Source organism: Pseudochaenichthys georgianus, chromosome 6, assembly GCF_902827115.2.
Source record: "Pseudochaenichthys georgianus chromosome 6, fPseGeo1.2, whole genome shotgun sequence".
Lineage (NCBI taxonomy): Eukaryota > Metazoa > Chordata > Actinopteri > Perciformes > Channichthyidae > Pseudochaenichthys > Pseudochaenichthys georgianus.
Window position 1 is genome coordinate 154,451 of NC_047508.1, and position 22,065 is coordinate 176,515.

Sequence of the window (22,065 nt, forward strand, 5' to 3'; positions counted from 1 at the left end):
GCCAGGTTAATGATTCACTGAAACAGCCAGTCACTCGAATATCATGGCAATGATTCATGGCTTCACTGGTAACTCATGGCACTTTTTTTCAATGAACATGAAGCCAGTGTGCCAAAAAGCCCATGAATTATCGTTCACACATTTGATTACAAAGGTCCTTTACCCTTGTATTATGTTCACATTTTGCACCTGGTGGTACTGTTCGGGTCACATTTACAGGAGGCATTATTTATGTTTAAAATAAAATGCAAACATTAAAAATAACATATAAAGTCGCTAATAAATATTTTCTTTATCTTAATTCCTAACTGTAGCATTTATGATGAATGTTTCCAAATACTCTCTGCTAGATCACTTTCAAAAATTGAAGTTTAATTCGTTTCTTGGGATAAAGTTATAACTTATGTTCAAATCCACATCCAAAATAATAAGACTTGGAATACATATTCAGGCAAATCCAGCAACATACAAATTGAACTCTTCCTCTTAATGTTTATTATTTTGAACATGTTTTACTTTATCTTATTTATAAAGCCGCAGACAAAACACAGGTTTGAACAGCACGGAAAACACCTAAATCAAATGTTGTTTTTGAAGAAGTATATCTCTCCAAAATTATTTTGGACTGTGTGTGTACGTGTGTGTGTGCGCACGTGTGTGGGTGTGTGTGGGTGTGTGTGTGTGTGTGTGTGTGTGTGTGTGTGTGTGGGGGTGTGTGTGTGTGTGTGTGTGTGTGTGTGCGCGTGCGTGTGTGCGCGTGCGTGTGCGCGTGCGTGTGTGCGCGTGCGTGCGTGTGTGCGTGTGTGTGTGTGTGTGTGTGTGTGTGTGTGTGTGTGTGTGTGTGTGTGTGTGTGTGTGTGTGTGTGTGTGTGTGTGTGTGTGTGTGTGTGTGTGTGTGTGTGTGTGTGTGTGTGTGTGTGTGTGTGTGTGTGTGTGTGTGTGTGTGTGTGTGTGTGTGTGTGTGTATGTAGTGTATGTGTGCATTACCTGTTGCAGCATCACCTCTGTAGAGGCCAACTTTTGCCGGTGTTCCTCCAGAGAACTTTCTAGGTCTCTGATCTTCTCTCCCTGCGCCTTCACCTGGTCTGTCAGAATGCTCACCTGAAGGATCAGAATCCGATCAGAACCAGAATACCTTTATTAGTCCCACAGAGGGGACATGTACATAGTTACAGCAGAACAAAGTATGTTAGTTAGGACGCAGTGAGAGACAGAGCTGAATTGACTAACACACACACGGAAGGTCTCTGTTTGCAAACACAACCAGAGACATGGAAACACCCATACTGATGGAAACACCCATACTGATGGATACACCCATACTGATGGAAACACCCATACTGATGGAAACACCCATACTGATGGAAACACCCATACTGATGGATACACCCATACTGATGGATACACCCATACTGATGGAAACACCCATACTGATGGATACACCCATACTGATGGATACACCCATACTGATGGAAACACCCATACTGATGGATACACCCATACTGATGGAAACACCCATACTGATGGAAACACCCATACTGATGGATACACCCATACTGATGGAAACACCCATACTGATGGATACACCCATACTGATGGATACACCCATACTGATGGAAACACCCATACTGATGGATACACCCATACTGATGGAAACACCCATACTGATGGAAACACCCATACTGATGGATACACCCATACTGATGGAAACACCCATACTGATGGAAACACCCATACTGATGGATACACCCATACTGATGGAAACACCCATACTGATGGATACACCCATACTGATGGAAACACCCATACTGATGGATACACCCATACTGATGGATACACCCACATTCATACAGACACAGACAAAACAGTTGTTTTGCTAACTTGTTCTGTTGGAAAACACCAACCCATCTTTTTTGCAAACACACACAAATATGCACATGCATACACAAACATACATGCACGTGTGTGCACACACGCACACGCCATGTCTCTTTGCCTTCCTTCACGCCACACACACACATTCCTCCATGCATACCTCAACAATTGCACATTTACTACAATCTCCTGAGCGACGCATTGAGCACCTGTGAACCAGGACACACCCTGCACGTCTCCTGTTGGCCAACACTCTGCCAGATCCCTGAAGGAGCACATTACTGTTCACCACGGCTCCTCTAACTGTGAGCCCTGCAGCCAGGACCCACAGCATGCTGGCAGCTAACAGTCATGACTTCAGACACTGTGGTTGTTTAGCACCTAAAACATCCAATTGACCATTTCCTGACTAATGTAATCTATATCTTATATGTTAAGTGTGTAGTATCACAAAGCACTTAAAATACAAAGCAGGGCTTTGATATGCCTGAATAAACTCCTAAGATTGAAAATAAAGATGCTTACCTCTTCAGGGCTCTGCTGCTGAGCTACACACAGTAAAAGTCCCTACTGGGAGTGAGTGTATGCTGCTGACACAGAGTGCTTACGGAGAGGCATGTGAATGAAAAGTAAAGCAAATAACCTGAAGCAGGCAACCTGTCAACAGACAGTGACATGTTGTGTCAGCGAAGCCCCTGTCACCTTGTGTGCCAACCAATCACAGCTGGTCCTTGATGCAGAATGTGTAACTAGTAGGTGTGTAAATGAGTGAGTGAGAGACAACTTGAACCAGTCATCCATGGGGCTCTGCACTCGCTTTCATTGTTGTATTTTGGGTTTCGACAATAACAATTGTATGCTTTCATGGTCAAAAAACGGAATATACCTGTATATGTCTAAAACGTTATGTGTTGCTGTCTGTCTCTTCAAGCCGCCATCGCGGAAAAGGCTCAGTTTGTTCTGATTGGTCAGTGCTCCTCTGGGCCCTTATGGCGCATTTCCACTGCAGGGCCTCGCTCGGCTTAGTACGGTATAGTTAGGCCTTGGTAGGCCAGGCTCACTTTATGCTGCGTTTCCATTACAGTTTAGTAGCTGGGGCAGTAACTATAGTAACGCAGTGTAGGGGGAGCTGTGACGCCATCTTCAATGCGAACCACAGAAAACCAAAACACCAGCCGTTAGCTGTTAGCCCTCAAGCTCACAGCTCTTCATATCTGTTCAGAAATTAGACAAAAGTGAAACAAGTACAAACCACAGACTGCCTGTGTCATGGCGAATACAGTCGCTGGTTTATTTATGTCTGTATAGGCCGTTGTTGTGAGTGTGGACGGTCGGAGCATATACTGCGTTAGCTTAGCCGATCTCCATTCAGAAAACACGCATTTTAAAAGGTTTTTCGCCTGCCGTCTGTCTACAGACTCAAAGCATTCATTCATGGTGTTTACTAACCGGTATCAGTATGTTGTTACTTCGGCATCATTTAGAAACGTGTATTACAATTAAATCACGGTCAAATATGTTCATCGTGTTGTAGTTGTAGCCCCCTTGCCAGCGATTCTCTCTCTAGTTTAGCATACTCAGCCCGACTCAGCCTGGTTGTTGGCCCGCTAAGAACCTGGATTTTATGGGGCCGGAAAAACTGTGAAATAGTACCCGCTAGCCGGTACTACGCCAAGTGGAAACGCAACCAAAGACGGGCCGTGCACGAACCCGCCTCGGCCGCCACTGCGTCAGGCCATTGTGTCCTTGGGCAAGACACTTCACCCAAATGTACTCATATGAAAGGGAGCTGTATACTTTTCAATAATCCAAAAATCTGTAGAATATGATCACAACCAATAACAAATCATTTAAACTTGTTTATTCTTATCTTATGTTACCTAGTTATTATTCTTTATTTTTCTTTATGCATATTTGACTAATCACTCCCCTTTCAAACTGTTTTTTTTTTACTGTCCTATAGTACACATTGGAATGATTTCTTACTTTATTTTTTACATCTATATTAAATAGTTAAAGGTGTGCTCTCTCTCGCTTTCTCTCTGTCTCACTCGCTCACAGAGGCTGTGTGGCCACAGATTATTTTAATGTATTAAAAAAAAAAAGTTGGCTGGTGCCCGTAGCAGCGCCGCTGCTGAATGTATATAGGGGAAACACTGCACAGTAATGACTTTTACATGTCTAATATGTGTAATGTGTAATTGTTAAGCGCTTTGAGCACCTGCATGTGATGCATTATTATTATATATTGGCAGGGCTCTCCAACACGTCGATCGCGGTCAGCTTTTCAGTAGCTCGCCACTCGATTATAGCGTTGCTTCTTGATTTTTCGGCCGCGGCTGGACAATAACGTTTTTTTTATTTTAGAATGTTTTCTGTCACATGAATATCAAATTGGTCCGTAACGCAGTGATCAGGGAACAGACGTGACAGCGGCACAGCAACACCACACATGGAGCAGTCTGCCTTCTCCAGCAGCACCAGTCCAAAATCAACAGCAGAATGACCTGCTCTGAATCAGGCCCTGGCGCTGCGGCTCAGAGACACACAGGGAGGGATTTGTGTTTTTGAAAAACACTCGTTATCGTCATGTCAGGTTTTTGGTGGATTTAATCAAGTCTTGGATTGCAGAGTATGAATGTCCTCTTGCTATTTTCAGTTGATAAATACTTGTGTAAAGTTTGTGAAGGCCTGAAGAAAGCTTCCGCGATCACCGTCTCCTCTCCCTTCCTCCAAACCCCGCCCCCCCTGAAAATAATGAGTGACAGGCTGATAGTGACCCGATGGAAACTTTATTATTCACTTAATCACTGATTGAGATGATGAAGCTAACTTAGTCTCATACATTCATGGGATTTATGTAACAGTAAGACAGAGAATAAGTGTGCACCCACATGCACAATACTCCTGTTGTCTGCTGTGTTCAGACTCAAGTCCTGTGTGTGATGCCTCATTCAGGACATTCAGTATCCTTTTCTTTAACAGAAGACCGTGGCTAGAAGCTGCAGCTAGACTGCAGAAGCATTAGTTTTTTGTTTTTGAGGATGGAACAATTTCACACACAGATATAGGGAGGCTAGACATATACCGTTTATTTATTATGGTTTATAATTTCATGTCAAGAAGAAGAAGAAGAAGAAGAAGAAGAAGAAGAAGAAGAAGAAGAAGAAGAAGAAGAAGAAGAAGAAGAAGAAGAAGAAGAAGAAGAAGAAGAAGAAGAAGAAGAAGAAGAAGAAGAAAAAAAGATGGCTGAACTGTTCAGTGTCAATCCTGTGGAGATGGAAGTTATAAATCTCCAAAGTCATGTTCAGCTTAAGTCTCAGAAAAACTCACAACATTTCTGGAGCCTTGTAGACCCAGAAAACTATAAGAACATCACCAAGCCAACCCGATATCACGGCAAGACGTGAACATGTGACGATTTACCATGCTGGGAGACGTGAAGATGTCACGATGTCATCCCTTCAAACGTGACAGTTACACGGTATTGTTAACCCATGTTAACCATTGGAGAAATAACCGGAAATGCCAAGCAAATGCTACCCCGATGGTCGGTTGTTATTGTCAATATTAATATAATAATGATTTATTTTTTAATAGTCACACTCTATTACGCCAATTTTTTTGTTACCCCAGCTGGTCGACACCTCTTTTAGCAGAAACAAAGGCTACATTAATGTAGCAAATCGATGTTAATCCATGCGTGTAGATCTGGTGTGGATGTGGAATTAACGGACGTGACGTTGTGCGATTGAGTTGCCAGGCAAGAGCTTCGGTTCATGTTAATTTACAAACTCTTCAACTACAACCGTAGTTATATTTAAAAACATGTTGGAAGGCCTCACGAAATACTTTAATGCAAATTAAAATGTAAATGTGAAGGAATGTGTGTATAACAAAATACATCGGTGATAAATGAAACCGGAAACTGACGTAGGCAAGATCCTCAGCTCGATGATTGGATGGTTTAGCCGCAATGCATGCTGGGATTTGGGGTTTATATGATATGAAATCCGGAAAACATTTTTAAAAGAATAAAATAATACTTAATTCCGAGTGCTCTTGCTTTTCTCTTTGAAAGGCATCACATAACGGCATCGTAATACATGGTTCGGCTGCATTAAGTATTACATATCTGCCGTAGTTCTCTATGTATAGAGCCCTGCTGAGAAGACTTCTAGACAAGCAGGAAGAACTGCCGCCAAAACTGAAAACGTGACGTGGATCATAAATATATAAGCAATTAAACAACATCTTACATGTCTTTTCACACAATACGTCTCCTTGCAGTATCAACACTAATTCGGCTGACTTTTATATTTGATCCAATTGGTAGATAGGCTGTATTTACACCATAACGGTGCAGAGCTGATAGAAAGGGACACCTGGGGCCTGTACTACGAAGCTGGTTGAACATAACCTGGATATGTATGAGTTAGCCGGTTGGCCTAATCCAAAACATACGCGCTCTCGCTAAACTGTACTACGATGCTGGTTATCAAGTGGATCGCTCAAGCCAGCCGTGTCCTATCTAGTTAGGTGCGCGTTCACATGAAAGGGGTGGTATTTGGAGCATTCGACCAATCACAAACATGGAGAAGCGCACTGACAGCGCAGCGTCATACTTCCTGAATGAAAAGTGAACTTTAATACTAGTCAAAAATGAAGAAGTTAAACTTTAAACATCCATGACTTAAACACTTTATCCAGGATCAAAGCCACAGAGCTGCACCTGCAAGGTGAATACAGCTGGTAACAGAACAAGTGTTTGAATCCGTACATGAACAGGTTTATAATATCACTGCCCCGTCTAAAACACGATCTGACTTTAATTACATTTGTCTCCAGTGTTTCCTCAACTTAATGTGTTGCTTAAAATATTCCTTCTGCATCCAGTCTGTGACACTGTGAGTGTTGCACGGCCAGATACGGCTCAGCTGACTCAGATAAGGAGATATGTGATACATTATGATGTGATGTGCCGCGGACTGTACTTAATGTTACTCTGATCCGGTTACTTATGTTGTGGCCGATATTTAAGTAAGCTTTCTTAACGCTAATGTTATAATAGTCAGATTGCTCTGAAGATGGAGGTGATATTCTATTCATGTTCACGTTCACACAGTTGGTGATTTTTGCCGGCCGTCTTTCCTGCAACGGCAGCTTTTCTGTATTTCCTTTCTCCTGTAATATGACTTGATCGCTTTAAACTCCGCACACTGAGCTCTGATTGGTCAGCAGGCAGTGCTTTCACTGAGTTGAGCTCTTAGCCTGCAACCTAACCTGGTCCCGACCAGGTTAGCCGCTAAGCATAAGTTACCATGGAGATCTAGCCTGCTAAAAAGAGAACCAGCTTCGTAGGACCGGAAAGCCGGAGTTTCCCCTGAATTTAGCCGGCTAAGTGAAAATCCTGCTTCGTAGTATACCCCCCTGGTGGGTAAAGCATGTTATTGAATTGTATTATTTATTATTAGATATTAATAGGAGGATGTGCAAAACAGACAAACTAATAATTCAAACATTAAAGAGTACTTTAGGTTAAGGTCTTCTTTTGAATAAGAAAAAAGCTTTGGGGGTTGCAGGGTATTATCATCTGATATTTAAGAAGTGTGTTACATTTGAAATGGCAGAAGGTCTTGTTGCAATTTCCAGATATTAAAAGAGGTCCCTTGAGTTTCTCTGGTAATTATCAATAGTAGCAGTTAAGTGAATACTGTTCAAACAATACCTGTGTTTGTGTTTTATATTGATTTCTCTGTTTTATCCTTTCATAAATGTGAGGACTAACATGGCTATAAACAAAGGGCTAGTTGCAGTAAACAGGGTTTTATTGCTCTATGGGGAGGTGGAGGTATGCAGGACAGGGTGCAAGGTGGGGGAGAGTAGATTCTGCTTAAGATCTCTAGCATGTCATGTTTCAGGGAAGTCTACATATCTTGAATAGTATATGTGTGGGTTTAATTACTTTGTATTAATAATAAGCAGTGTGTGTAACCAGAAGTTGGAGATATGAGAGATGAAATTGTTGTGTTATCTTTGTGAACAAGACCCCACTGTGGTCTCTGGAATGTGGGGGGATGTGTGTGTGTGTGGAGGCTGCAGAAATAGGAGACGGTGAATGCCAGAGGTGTTTGTTTGAGATGACCAGAAAAGACGACCAGTTAAACTCCACCCCTTCCTGTTTCTGTTGGTATTTGAGAGCCATGCATCCTTTGGTTCTCTCTCTCTTCTCGCGCGGCCCGGACCGGAAGGTCGGGGCAGCCCGTGAATAAGGCCAGGAGTAGGCATATTCCTGACATTACGCATATGATATGATATGGCTTTGTATGGTAATGTATTGATTGTATTGCATTGTCATATTACCATTAAAGTAGATTATTGTTTAACGGTTAATTGTATTCTCTGGATTCCTTCCTGTACGATAACCAGCTTGTTAGGGACGCGCGGAGATTTGAAAAGCGGACAAGTTATCCCTCAAAATCTCTATCAAATGGTGACTCGACGTGCCTGATAAACAATGCTGAGGAATAATCCAGACGACCGGAATGGGTCGGGAAAAAAACGCTTTCAAACATCTCAGACAATCAGCAGGGCCCTGCACAATAAGGTACGCAGACGCCTGCTATGAAAATCGACTGTCTGTAATTGGATATGCTAAAACTTTAGGATTGTCTGTAGGCGTTTCACAGTGTTTTTAAAGTTTAAATGGAATATACAATGCATATTTTACTATGTTAGGAAAGTTATATACAAAACGTTAACGTTGATCGCCAGGTAGACAGAAAGTCCTGCGTAACGTAAATAGAGCAGTTTGGCGTGGATCTACAGGTAGTTTATTCCTGAGTGGCGTGGAGACGGTGCAGTTTGTGGGTTGCGAGGTTTTATTCCTGCACGACAAAACCTGGAAACTCGATATTTTAGATTGGGTCGCCGTTTAAAACTGGGGTTAAATAACAGACCAAGGCTGAAAGCTAAAAGCCAGAGGTCTGTTATATGTTAAATTCCTGGGAGAGAACGCGAACCTCACCGAAATTGTGACGGGACCGGCTCTCGTTTCTCTTTGTCTGTAAACTTAATTTGGAAAGCTAACGTGTGATAAAGGGCTCGTTACGACCTAGGTTTTATGCCCCATGGAATGGTCACATTCTTTAAGAGTGTCGAAGCATCATTCGAGGTCTTGCTTGTCTGTTGAAATAAACATCACATTATCAAGATGGACAAAATGTACGGGGAATAAATCTGTGTGATTTTTACCTAAAATACCTGTGTGAGCGATTGTCTGTGGAACTCAGACAATGCACTCAGAAGAGTGAAGCTCATTTGTGGTCTGCTGCTGCCAAGGGGGTAACACACCCTTGACATTTTTGTATTACATTACTGGCCGGTATTGAAGAAGGGAAGCACGTTAATAGTAACAACGACAATAGCCCAGTATATTAATACAAGTGAACACATATTAATTAAGTCAGATCAATAAAAGCGAAGTGAATATGGAACGTCAGAATGGTTAAGACAATTCTGAAATTCCAGGGAGTTACCGGGAGCAATGGGAACAGATTAAGAGATTGATTTTAAGTGGAATCAAACAGGGGGCTAAAGAAAAGGCTTGTACATTTAAATAAATAAGAAACATTGCATTGTGAATTTTGTGGTATTCGTCATTTACTGAGAATTGTACTTATATTTCAGAGCAATTAATTGAACGTTGAGGGGAAGTAAGAATGGGTTTTGCTGAGTATATGAAGTACATGCAGGTTAAAGTTTGATTCAAATTTAACATAATAGTGGATTATTCCACCTAGATTGGACATGGAGAGATGATAATTTGTTGGGCATTGGATGGCGAGCTCACTGTGAGAAATATCATGCAACAGTGAGGCTAAACTAGTGGGCCAGCAAGTTGGCATATTGAGGGTGGAACGAACAATGAGAATAGATTAAGTTGTTTTGTCTTTCATGCTTTTCACCAAGGCTCATTTGAGTGGTTATTGTCTTAATGTAGTGTTGTTTTTGTGTTATATTGTGTAAAATATGATGTACCCACAAGCATGTGGTTTATTTGTCACAGTTCATTTTAAAGTCAGCCCCCTCAGGGCTAGATCTCATCTCTGAGAGTCCATTGGGTTAAGTAAGAGGTCATTTTGTTCTTCAGGCCACATGTTCAGGAGGAGCAGCATCCAAGTAATTTCACCCCATGAGGTCAGGAGTCATTCTGTTAGACCACAATCTTGTGTAAGACAAATCATTGTTCTTTTGTCACATTTTGAATTAAACGATAATTAGAGGGAGTTTTTGTAATATCATTAGTAGACATTAATTGTGTTTGTAAGTTTATGAAGAAAGAGTAGAAAGTAAACGGGAGGTTGTTATAAGTTTGTCAGTCAGAAGGAATCTGTTAAATGGTTACGCATGACAGAGGTGTTGCACAAACACACAGAGGTGATTGATGAGGGGAAACTTGGGCCGGCAGCTGCAGGGCACAGGGAGTAAAAGAGAAAGAGAGACAAGAGAAGTAGATGTTTTGAAGAGTCCAGAGAGAGTAAAACTTGTATAAAGTTAACTGCTATTCTAAATAATGTCATATTGTTTTGTGAGTAAACATGAAATAAAAATATATTTACTAGATATAACAACAACATGCTTAACTAGGTTGACAGAAAACTGCTATTAACCAGTTTCAGCAGCTACTGTCCTAAAGAGAACATACGTTGCATTTACAATTCATATTAAGGAAGTTCACAATTGATACCATTAAAGACCGTTTTGGATTAATAGGGCGTGTCTGTCAAACACTAGTGCTCAGATGGAATAAAGTGTTGAGATGTTCTCAAGAGTGGGAGTTTTCACAACGCTTTTTAGTTTGTATTGAGACAATTAACTGATAAGGACAGAAAACAGTTCCGTGATGATTTCTTTAGGTTTTAGCTTTAGTAATGGAGATTACATTTTGTGAGGAAACCTTTCCACCAATAATAAGTGTTCAAAGATATATGTTCATTAACTGTGATCAGATTACTTGTTTTTCAATTATAGCGCTAAATACAGTTAGTTTTGTATTTTGTTACAGATCTAACCTGCTTGTAACACAACTTAGATAAACAGTTAAAGAATAGAATAAGCAAGTGGTTAAAGGGGGTTTCCCTGTTTGGCTCATTTGATTTAGAACTGAAGTAAGGAAGAATAGTGTTTTATGAGAACTGTCATTCCTCATGGTTTCTAAAGATAAATCATCAGTTTGTATGGACTTTGATGGAGAGATAGGATCATGGTGGAGAAGGAAGACCTTTTTTGGTTTCAAATTAAAGAAGATTTTAAAGATGAAGTTTATTTTTTCTGACTAGAATTTTAGAAGCAGGACTAGACAAAAGAGATTTTACAATGTGGTTTTACTACTTTTAATGGAGTAAAGAATCTGGGTAGACTACTGCCATTGGTTTGGTTTAACATTCACATGTTTCAGCATTCCTGAACATATAGACACTCAGCCGTTTTATTTTGTAACCCTTTGGGGGAGAGATTTAAATTGAGTTTTTCTCCAGTTGCTGATTTATTGTGATTACAGCGGCACTGGAAAGTTGTGCGCCAACTTTGGGTTGTACTCTGAATCAGTGTGTTGGTGAAGAGTTGCTCACTACAGAAACAGAAGAACTGTGCAAAGAACGCATCTCTGAGGAGGGTTTGACATTTTGCGTGTACCTCGTTGCCAAGGCAACAGTGGTGTGAAGAGGAACAGCAGTTTTTGGGGATTCCTGCTGTGCAGAGGACAACGTGTGTCTGCTGATTGGACCACATTGATCCAGAGGTTCCTTCCCCCTCAGGACATCCCAGTGCAAAACAAGAGTTTCATTGATCCTATTGACTACAGCTGCAGAGGACAACGCATCACTGACTGTTCACATTAAGACAAGATCTTGAGACAGGCTGGTCTCAGACTGTTCAGACTCTGAAGAAATTATGCGATGATTTGACAGCATAACTGTGCAAGAGTTTTCCAGAGGGTGGTGTAGAACAATAGGGTTAGTGTTTGAGAATGGAGGCTGATTGTTTAAACGATGGTCTGGAATACTGAAAAGATTAAAGTTTAATATCCTTGTTTGGCAAACAAGTGTTGAGATCTCCATAACAGGTTGAATACTTAAAACGAAAGTTAGTTATAATCAAATATAATCAATCATATTCTTGTATGAACCCATAATGAAAATACTTCTTGATGGTTGATCAATATGTATGTATGCTTACAATTTTAGTTGTTGCTGTTTTATAACTTTGCGTTTTAAAAAGTGGGTATTGCGATCTCCATAACAGGTTGAATACTTAAAACGAAAGTTAGTTATAATACAATATAATCAATTATATTCTTGTATAACCCACAATGAAAATGCTTCATATTTTATGTTTTTCTATATTTACAGTATAAACCAAGTGGTTTGTTAAATTGAGTGTAAGACTTATAATGATTTATGGGTGTCACTGATAAGAGAGTAGGCAGTTTCTTCCCTCTCCTCTCACAGCAGGGAGGGGGGCTCCGGACTCAAGGAGAAACACATTGAGGCCTCAAAAAGGTGGTTATGTCATAGTCATAGAATATGTCTAGTCATGTTTTGTTTTACACAAACTTGGGAAGGTGTGTCTTATGCCAGAGCCAATAGAATATGTTGGTTGGGTATAGAGGAAGTGTTTGTGGGTTTTCTATCCGGTTTTTTTAGCATATAAAGACCGGCTTTTTTGGATTTCGGGGGGGAGAGAGGGGGAAACCCCTGGTATACTCTCTCCCGGTAAGCTCTGTCCTTCAGAGCTGGGTTAATAGCTCTCGGTAAGGTTCTCTCAAACTTGGTAAATATCTCTTGAATTTCTTGGTTGGAATGCTGAGTGAATTTCTTTGAATGAGGGAATTTCTTTGAATGCTGAATGGAATGATTTTATGGAAGAAGCGTTTGTGAGTATTAGTACCTGCCTACGTGAGGAACTGCCTCCGAAAACTGTGGGATAGGTATGCGTTTGTGAGTATTAGTACCTGCCTACGTGAGGAACTGCCTCCGAAAACTGTGGGATAGGTATGCGTTTGTGAGTATTAGTACCTGCCTACGTGAGGAACTGCCTCCGAAAACTGTGGGATAGGTATGCGTTTGTGAGTATTAGTACCTGCCTACATGAGGAACTGCCTCCGAAAACTGTGGGATAGGTATGGGTTTTTGAATGTTAGTCCCCGCCATCTGTGATGGAAAATAAAAAGGTATGGAATCGATGTGAATTGATTTCGTGAATGAAAAGTTGAATGTGCTTTTTATTATCACCGGTCTTTTTATGAGGAAATGCCTCTAAATTCTATCGGGAGATTTTAAATGTCACAACTGAATTGGGCAGTTGAAGTGAAACATTTTGGTAATAAATGTAAGACTGTGAATTAAAGTTTCATATTTGAACATGATCACAGCATCATTTTGTTTGTTTAGTATGATTATAATGTTGTAAAGAGAGAAGGTAAAAACCCTGTATTAGTTTGGACCTATTTTTCTTCAAATAAACTGATCCCACCTTTTGGACTGGGACAATTTAAAGGACATCTGTGCTCTCCTCTCCTGCTTCAAAGGTAAGACTGCACCCTGCCACACACATGTTTAGGTAGGAACACACCCCATTTACTGATATCAAAATCCTTCGGGATCGCTTAAACAGATTAAAAAGAGTTGTCTGAATAGAAACAGCAGTTAATTGAACATGGTTCTTCGGGGAGTTAATAGCGGTGAGATCTTGCTGACGTTTGGTGGATCTGAGCCAAGCAGTAAACTTACATAGACTCAGTAACTTCGGTCAGGTCAATTAGTGAGGTCAGAGTAATTTACCGGAATAAATGATCAGGACCTCACCTATACTCTAAACACAAGACATCTGATTATTAGGTCACACATAATAATTTAGACATATAAACTAACTATGAGTAAAGGGATGAATGGAGTTCATATCCTAGGGAGGGTTAGTTATGTTGCGAATACTTCGCAGGGTATTTGCTAATGTATTTTGAAGAACAAATAACAAGGACACAAGTCCAATTTTGTTTTGTTTTTAGATTAAATTGTCCATTACCAAAACTGTTCACCTTGTGTCTAGATTTGGACTTTGATGGTAAGGGAGTATTTAGGCTTATTTTTATACATCTGACATTTTAAAATATGTTGGCTATTCACTAGATAGACATTGGTTAAGAACTTTTCTGAAGATTGAATAATTGTTCCATTTCTACATATTCCTATTTAAAAAGTAATTTTAGAGTAAAGAAGGCTGATGCTGAAATGGGAAATAATGTGGGGCCTTCAATCACCCATTGTAAGGGTGCATACTATTGACGACCAATAGGGAGGAGGGGTCACTCGACCCACCCTGCAGTGGTTTTTAAAATCTTACTTGCAGCTTCACAGGAAGCGCACGGCACCAGATTATGAGTTTAGAAGACTAGCGTCACCACCTCCTAATGGACATTCATTTAGTTAGTAATTAACTGACATTAAGAGATGTTAAAAAGTAAAAACATACCTACCATGAGGGATAATTCCTAAGTTCAGCTACAAACCATTGATGAAATTACTTCTGTTTTTAGGTCCTTGATAAAGGAAGGAGTGATTGTTACATGTTCGGACACCCAGGGTTCCACGCACGGTTAAAGACGTTAACATTGTTTTTTAGGTATACCAGCATTGAATATACATGGGTATAGTGACCGATGAAGAGCTACACAGGTCGTAGTAGAGGTTTGACTCAAGATAATAATTGTGTGCACAAGTTTCTGAAATAGATCTATTGGAAATTTTGATGTGGATTATATGTGGATGAACTGCAGTGGTGTACAATGGGGAAGTGACATTTTTTGGCTTGACACTTTTCAGGGAATGTGGGAAACAGCTGTTCCAATGAGGGGTTGGAGATATTTTGAACATTATAGTTGTAATTGTGAATTAATAAATGATGGCGCTCTATATATACAGATTTTTATAGACGGAGGATGCTGGCCTGTGCTGGAACATCTCTGCAGAGCACGACACATGGCCAAAAAGACTGAGACGAACTGACCTTTGACCCTGACCGACAGGGTAACTTGAGAAGGCACTGTAAATGACTGACTCTGAGGTGTACCTGACCAAACCTGACTTTACAACCTGACAGTGTGAGTGGGAGAGAGTGTATGTCTGCATCTGATCAGTGCAACTGCATGATTTAAAACAATGACTAATCAAGCATGTTTTTGGACTAACACATTATTTCTGGGGCTCTGTGGGAAATGAGAGGTTTCCTAACATTCCACAAAAGGGGAAACCGCACATGTGACCCGTTTCTAATCTACTTGATATTTCACTCCCACAGGAGGTGGCAGTTTGCAGAATGTGAAACTAAAACAGGAAGATTCTGTTTCTTTTAGGACTGAAAGATGGAGAGAAACACTTCATTTCACTGAAGTGTTTACTGTGGAAATGATGGATGTACATTTGGGAAAAATGTTTGGTATTTTCTTATAATCCATTATTACCTGAAGGTTTTCTTCCCATACAGGATTTAGTTTACACATGAGTTAATGTGTAAAAAAGGGGGAGTGTAAACTTCACAATGTACATTTTTCATTTAGGGACTGAAAGGAACCGGCTGCCCCAACTCGATTGTTCAATCTGACCATTGATTGACAGTTTTAGAATTGACCTGCTCCATATCTGGGGATGTTTGATGAATGAACATGTCTCTAATATTGATTGAGTTATAGCAGGTAACACAGATAAAGAATCAGTGGCCAAGGGGCTGCCAGAGAGATGTAAGTCCAGAATGGAATACTGAAGAAGTTGACCTGTGAGTAATGTTTCAACTAATGTTTCAACAGGTATTAAAGTAACTGAGGTTTGAAATGTAGAAAGAACATATTTACAGTTAAGCTAAAACATAGTAATGTAATGAGACAGAATTTAATTTAGACAACATCATGTAACTAGTCTGGTAAAGAAGTAAAAGCCATAGACTTTATTGTTTAGGTCATTATGGGGATATACATTTCATCTAAATTCATAATAGAAAGACATTTGATGACAGTTTGTTGGAATTCTGTATTCATTTTTTCAGCGGGATAATATCTAAGCACTGACGGGTAGAAGCAGTATCACCAGGAAGCCATTCACTTTGTTAGTATTGTGATTTTGGTTGTTTTTGAATCCATAACATTAGTGTGTTTCTTTACCAGAAACATTAGCAGTTCAAATCATATTTAGATTTTTAATGGGATCTCAAGGATTTCATTTAAAAATAAACACGGATGCTTGTCAGAAATTCAGAGCTATTGACATATGTTATTTAGTTTACCTAAAGATGTTGGGGTTCTTATTTAGTTGGCACAGTCCAAGTATTAAGATTCTGAAGCTGCACAATTAATTTAGAAAAGCTGTTCACAAACGTCTGTTGTTTTAAGACACCCCACCAACAGTCTCCAAGTGACCTACGCAGTGGTGGGTCAAACAGCCGAGGGCCCCAGAGCCCGGAGCGTAGGCTTGAGGGATTTGTATCAGATTTCTCCACACAGGTTGTTGACACCAAAAGGGGGACCCGAGACACAGCAGAGTTCGTCTGGCTGAAGGTCATCAGGACAAAGTGGATCAACCCCAGGCTCTCCGGCCCCGACCGAGTGACCCAGCGGATCTCTCATGCCATCCGCATAGGAGGAAAGGGGGACAGCTCGTACCACGGGAGCCAGTGTGCGGGTCGACTTGGATGCTGTCATCAGCGGACTGGAGGAGAAGGACCTCGAGGACATCCATGCAGCAGACGACTTGGAAGCGGCTGGCAGTGGGATGGGGGACTTGTCGAGGCAGCAGAGGAGTCTACTTCTCTCTGATCAGTTCCACCCGTGAAGGGAAAGCCGCATCTCCCCCTCCCTATCAGCTGTCGTTGTGGGCTATTCCTTTGGGGGGGGGGGGGGGGGGCGGGCAGGCGGGCTGATGATTCACCACCAGGAGACTGCTTCTTAGCACTCAGCTGCCCCCTCATGTGCCCCTTTCACACCAGCGCCTTTTCAGCTCCGGCTCGGAGCTAGAGCCTGAAAAGCGCCGGGTTTTCCAGTTCACACCGGAGCTGCGCCGGCTCTTAGCTCCGGAATCCGCTTCATTTCCAGCTCCAAAAAATTGTCGGTCCAGAGGCAAGAGCTTTGGAGCTAAGAGGTGACGTCGCTTACGTCTCTCTTACGTCGAGGCGTGCAGGAAACTAAAGCCACCTCCCCTGAACATGGGTCGACTGTCAGCCTGCCTACAAGCAGTAGTGCCTATAAACACACTTTATAAAGTCAGGCAACACTAACCAGGCTTCGTGTGATTCTGTTTATTTGTGCCTTACTTTGACCATCCGTTCACTGTTATCGATCATTGTGGAGAGAGGCAGACGTGTTGTTTTGTATTATTGGAGCTATCGGATGCAAGTAGTCAGTTTAGCTTCGGTTGCTATGCTAACATCACCCGTTTTATACCAGAGAAACTTTCATAACAGCGTTGTGATACCAAACAGTGTCAATTCAGACTGACACACATTCACTTAGGCTAAGGGAACTGGGGATATGCATCAGCTGCTTGTGTGAGTCAGACAGTGAATACTTTAGAGAGGCTGCTGCAGTGTGAGCTAACCGGGAGCTAACGGGAGAATAAACTCCTGTGGAAGAGCAGCACTGCAGCGGTCGGTAAATGCTGCAGAAACACATTAATAAACAATGAACCACGGCACTCTGGAGAAAAGTATAAGGTTGGAGAAGTCGTTATTCAATTTATTCTGGCTTCGTGTGATTAAAAGCAACACGATCATCGACCCGACGCAGTTGTTGTTGTTGTGAGCTGCCGTTGGGGGGCAAATCAGCGATGTAAACGGTGACGTCATGACGCAGCAAGGGCAGCTCTGGGGCGCCAGTGGGCGGTGTGCACAGAGCGGGAGCTGAAAAGGGAAACCGGAGCTGAACCAGAAAAGCTCCCGCTCGGAGCTAGAAACTGAAAAGCGCTGGTGTGAAAGCCGCAATGGTTCCTTCACTGCCATGGGAAGTGATGTTCTGTTCCCAAAGATTTCAAGTACTTTGGGTCTCAGTTTCTGATAGATTTATACGATATTGGGGGACAGACACAGTAGATATGTTTCAAAATGCCTTGTGTAAGTTTATCTCTTGAGAAGGAGATAAAAAGGGGGATTGCAGGGTATTATCATCTGATATTTAAGAAGTGTGTTACATTTGAAATGGCAGAAAGTCTTGTTGCAATTTCCAGATATTAAAAGAGGTCCCTTGAGTTTCTCTGGTAATTATCAATAGTAGCAGTTAAGTGAATACTGTTCAAACAATACCTGTGTTTGTGTTTTATATTGATTTCCCTGTTTTATCCTTTCATAAATGTGAGGACTAAAATAGCTATAAACAAAGGGCTAGTTGCAGTAAACAGGGTTTTATTGCTCTATGGGGGAGGTGGAGGTATGCAGGACAGGGTGCTAGGTGGGGGAGAGTATATTCTGCTTAAGATCTCTAGCATGTCATGTTTCAGGGAAGTCTACATATCTTGAATAGTATATGTGTGGGTTTAATTACTTTGTATTAATAATAAGCAGTGTGTGTAACCAGAAGTTGGAGATATGAGAGATGAAATCGTTGTGTTATCTTTGTGAACAAGACCCCACTGTGGTCTCTGGAATGTGGGGGGGTGTGTGTGTGTGGAGGCTGCAGAAATAGGTGTTTGTTTGAGATGACCGGAAAAGACGACCAGTTAAACTCCACCCCTTCCTGTTTCTGTTGGTATTTGAGAGCCATGCATCCTTTGGTTCTCTCTCTCTTCCGGACCGGAAGGTCGGGGCAGCCCGTGAATAAGGCCAGGAGTAGGCATATTCCTGACATTACGCATATGATATGATATGGCTTTGTATGGTAATGTATTGATTGTATTGCATTGTCATATTACCATTAAAGTAGATTATTGTTTAACGGTTAATTTTATGCTCTGGATTCCTTCCTGTATGATAACCAGCTTGTTAGGGACGCGCGGAGATTTGAAAAGCGGACAAGTTATCCCTCAAAATCTCTATCAGGGTATAGAAGAAGAATATGGAGGGATGAAACCCTCTTTAATGGTAACACATGCAGAGCACACAGCACACACAGTGACATTTGTATCTACAGATACATATTAAGCCTGACAAAGTACTTAATATAATTGCTTTCCTGCAATGTTAACTATGTTTAAGCACTTATTTGTTTATTATTTGTTTATTATTAAACTGATATTATACTGTATTATACTCTTATAACATGTATGTAGATAGTATAAGAAATTTGCAGAATATGACAGTTTAATGGTGGAGGTACACACATATTGATAGATGTCTTGTAATGCACTGTTGAGGAACCTGCGACCCAAGTTTTTCATTCATTGCATAACTACACCGTAGTTGTGTATAATATGTCAATAAACCTTAGCTTAGAAAATCTTGAAAGGGGTGTGGAAACTAGTCATTATATACAGTCTGTTGTGACAACACAGTCTTTAATTAACTATTAGTCGAGAATAAAGAGTAATGAATATACTTTATCGGGATCCTATTAATATCTAATAATAAAATAATACAATTCAATAACGTGCTTTAACCACCAGGTGTCCCTTTCTATCAGCTGTGCACCGTTATGGTGTAAATACAGCCTATCTACCAATTGGATCAAATATAAAAGTCAGCCGAATTAGTGTTGATACTGCAAGGAGACGTATTGTGTGAAAAGAAATGTAAGATGTTGTTTAATTGCTCATATTTATGATCCACGTCACGTTTTCAGTTTTGGCTGCAGTTCTTCCTATTTGTCTAGAAGTCTTCTCAGCAGGGCTCTATAAATAGAGAACTACAGCAGATATGTAATATTTAATGCAGCCGAACCGTATATCAAAATGTTGTTATGTGATGACTTTCAAAGAGAAAAGCAATCACACTCGGAATAAAGTTTTATTTTGTTTTTAAAAAACATTTTCAGATTTCACATCACATAAACCCCAAATCCCAGCATGCATTGCAGCTAAAACATCCAATCATCGAGCTGAGGATCTTGCCTACGTCAGTTTCCGGTTTCATTTATCATCGATGTATTTTGTTATACACACATTCCTTCACATTTACATTTTAATTTGCATTAAAGTATTTCATGAGGCCTTCTAACATGTTTTTAAATATAACTACGGTTGTAGTTGAAGAGTTTGTAAATTAACATGAACCGAAGCTGTTGCCTGGCAACTCAATCGCACAACGTCACGTCCGTTAATTCCACATCCACACGCATGGATTAACATCGATTTAATACATTAATGTAGCCTTTGTTTCTGCTAAAAGAGGTGTCGACCAGCTGGGGCAACAAGAAAATTGGCGTAATCGAGTGTGAATATTAAAAAATAAATTATTATTATATTAATATTGACAATAACAACCGACCGTCGGGGTAGCATTTGCTTGGCATTTCCGGTTATTTCTCCAATGGTTAACATGGGTTAACAATACCGTGTAACTGTCACGTTTGAAGGGACGAAATCGTGACATCTTCACGTCTCCCAGCATGGTAAATCGTCACATGTTCACGTCTTGCTGTGATATCGGGTTGCACCAAGCAGCACTGAACATGTCTGCTTTATTTGGTTCTGTTCTACAGACCTTTGTGAAGCAGCTTTTTCTGGCATGAATGTCATGAAATCTAAATACAGAACAAGACTGACTGATCAACATTTAAATGACTATTAGAGTGAACATAAGTTGGTACACTCATACACTCTATGGTGGACTCCATGCAGCGCCAGTCATCTCACTAACTGTAAAAAAGAGTATGATGTAAATGCACACCTTGTAAGATGCTTGTAAGGTGGTGCTTAAATTGGGTTAGTAATATAATATTATGTGAGAAATGTTTGTTTTCTTGGACCTTGATGTGAAGTTAAGATCTTTGATAAGCTTTAGGTATTGCAATTTCACACGTGTACAAAAGTAGCTTAATTCATGAGGGCTATGTGAATACATGTAAGCGATGTGATGCAAGTAGCTCTTGGCCACTTTCATTTGATCAAAGTAGCTCTCAGATGAAGAAAGGTTGGAGACCCCTGCCTTATGGTCATGACATAGCTGTGTGCTGTGTGCATTTCTCTGTGGATTAAGTGTTTCAACACTATCACAGTTTTTATATAGCACCTTCACCTACTAGTATACAAAAGACATCTAACGATTTTAACAATATAGGACCTTTAACTTAACATTTATAACATATGCACCACAATATCTTACCCAAATACACATTACATTACATTTAATTTGGCTGACGCTTTTATCCAAAGTGACTTACTATAAGTAATAGACGAATACACACATGTGAAGAGAGCCAGAGGAGCAGTCTGAGGACTGTGATGTTATAAGGAGCCATGTACAGACAGATCATGCAGTGCAGAGAGATATCATGTTAGAGCTCACTGTACAAGTCAGTAAACACATGCTCAGACTGTTTATGGTGCCTGGGTATGTTTGTTATGAAATATCTAAAGCACTAGCATAAAAGACCAGAGACTATAAGAAGTGTTTCCAGTGTGGCATCAGTCCATGCAGACAAACACCTGGTTCATTTGTACAGAAAGGCATTTTAAAAATGTGGTTGAAAGAAACAGTACTGAACAAGAATAACAGCTGTGATTCCATGTTCTTTATTTTTAAATGGCAAAGGTCTCCCTGTATCGAACACAGATGTCTGCCTGGAAACATGAGAAGAGCTCAGGGAATGACATGCTACACACACTTCCTGCTGGAACTGCACAGGGACTTGTATGTTTTAAGAAAGTCTGAACACACACATGCACAAACACACGCACACACACACATATGCACGCACATACACACACACATGTGCACAAACACACACACGGTGCGCACTCTTACCTGTAGCACCAGAGACTCCTTGTCTCCTTCTAGGCGGAGCAGTCGTTCTTGGTAGGTGTCATGGTTGGCTGCAGAACACTGTTTGGCCTGAATACAGCCACAGACAAACAAAGACATTAAGTCATTTCTGCTGGATCTCGTTGTTCATACTTGAATGAGTGACAAAGTTTGATTTCAAACAGTACCTTGAGTAACTAAACTTTTGACAGAGGTTTAAATCCTTATGCCAACACCTATAAAAGTGTATGCTTTTTT

General features: G+C 40.7%; 1 protein-coding gene across 3 annotated transcripts in view; it reads right to left on the reverse strand.

Annotated features, from left to right (window-relative positions):
* The window catches only part of ppfibp2b (PPFIA binding protein 2b), a 91,411-nt gene that overhangs the window by 54,775 nt on the left and 14,571 nt on the right, over nucleotides 1-22,065 (reverse strand). For 2 of the 3 annotated variants that reach the window (XM_071203424.1, XM_071203423.1), the window contains exons 2-3: nucleotides 21,811-21,897; nucleotides 988-1,101 (exon numbers count right to left, since the gene is read on the reverse strand). In XM_071203424.1, the coding sequence (XP_071059525.1) occupies nucleotides 988-1,101; nucleotides 21,811-21,897 (201 nt within the window). Of the gene's footprint in view, nucleotides 1-987; nucleotides 1,102-2,400; nucleotides 2,551-21,810; nucleotides 21,898-22,065 lie in introns of those variants that run through there. The other variant, XM_034085407.2, reaches the window with a different exon arrangement.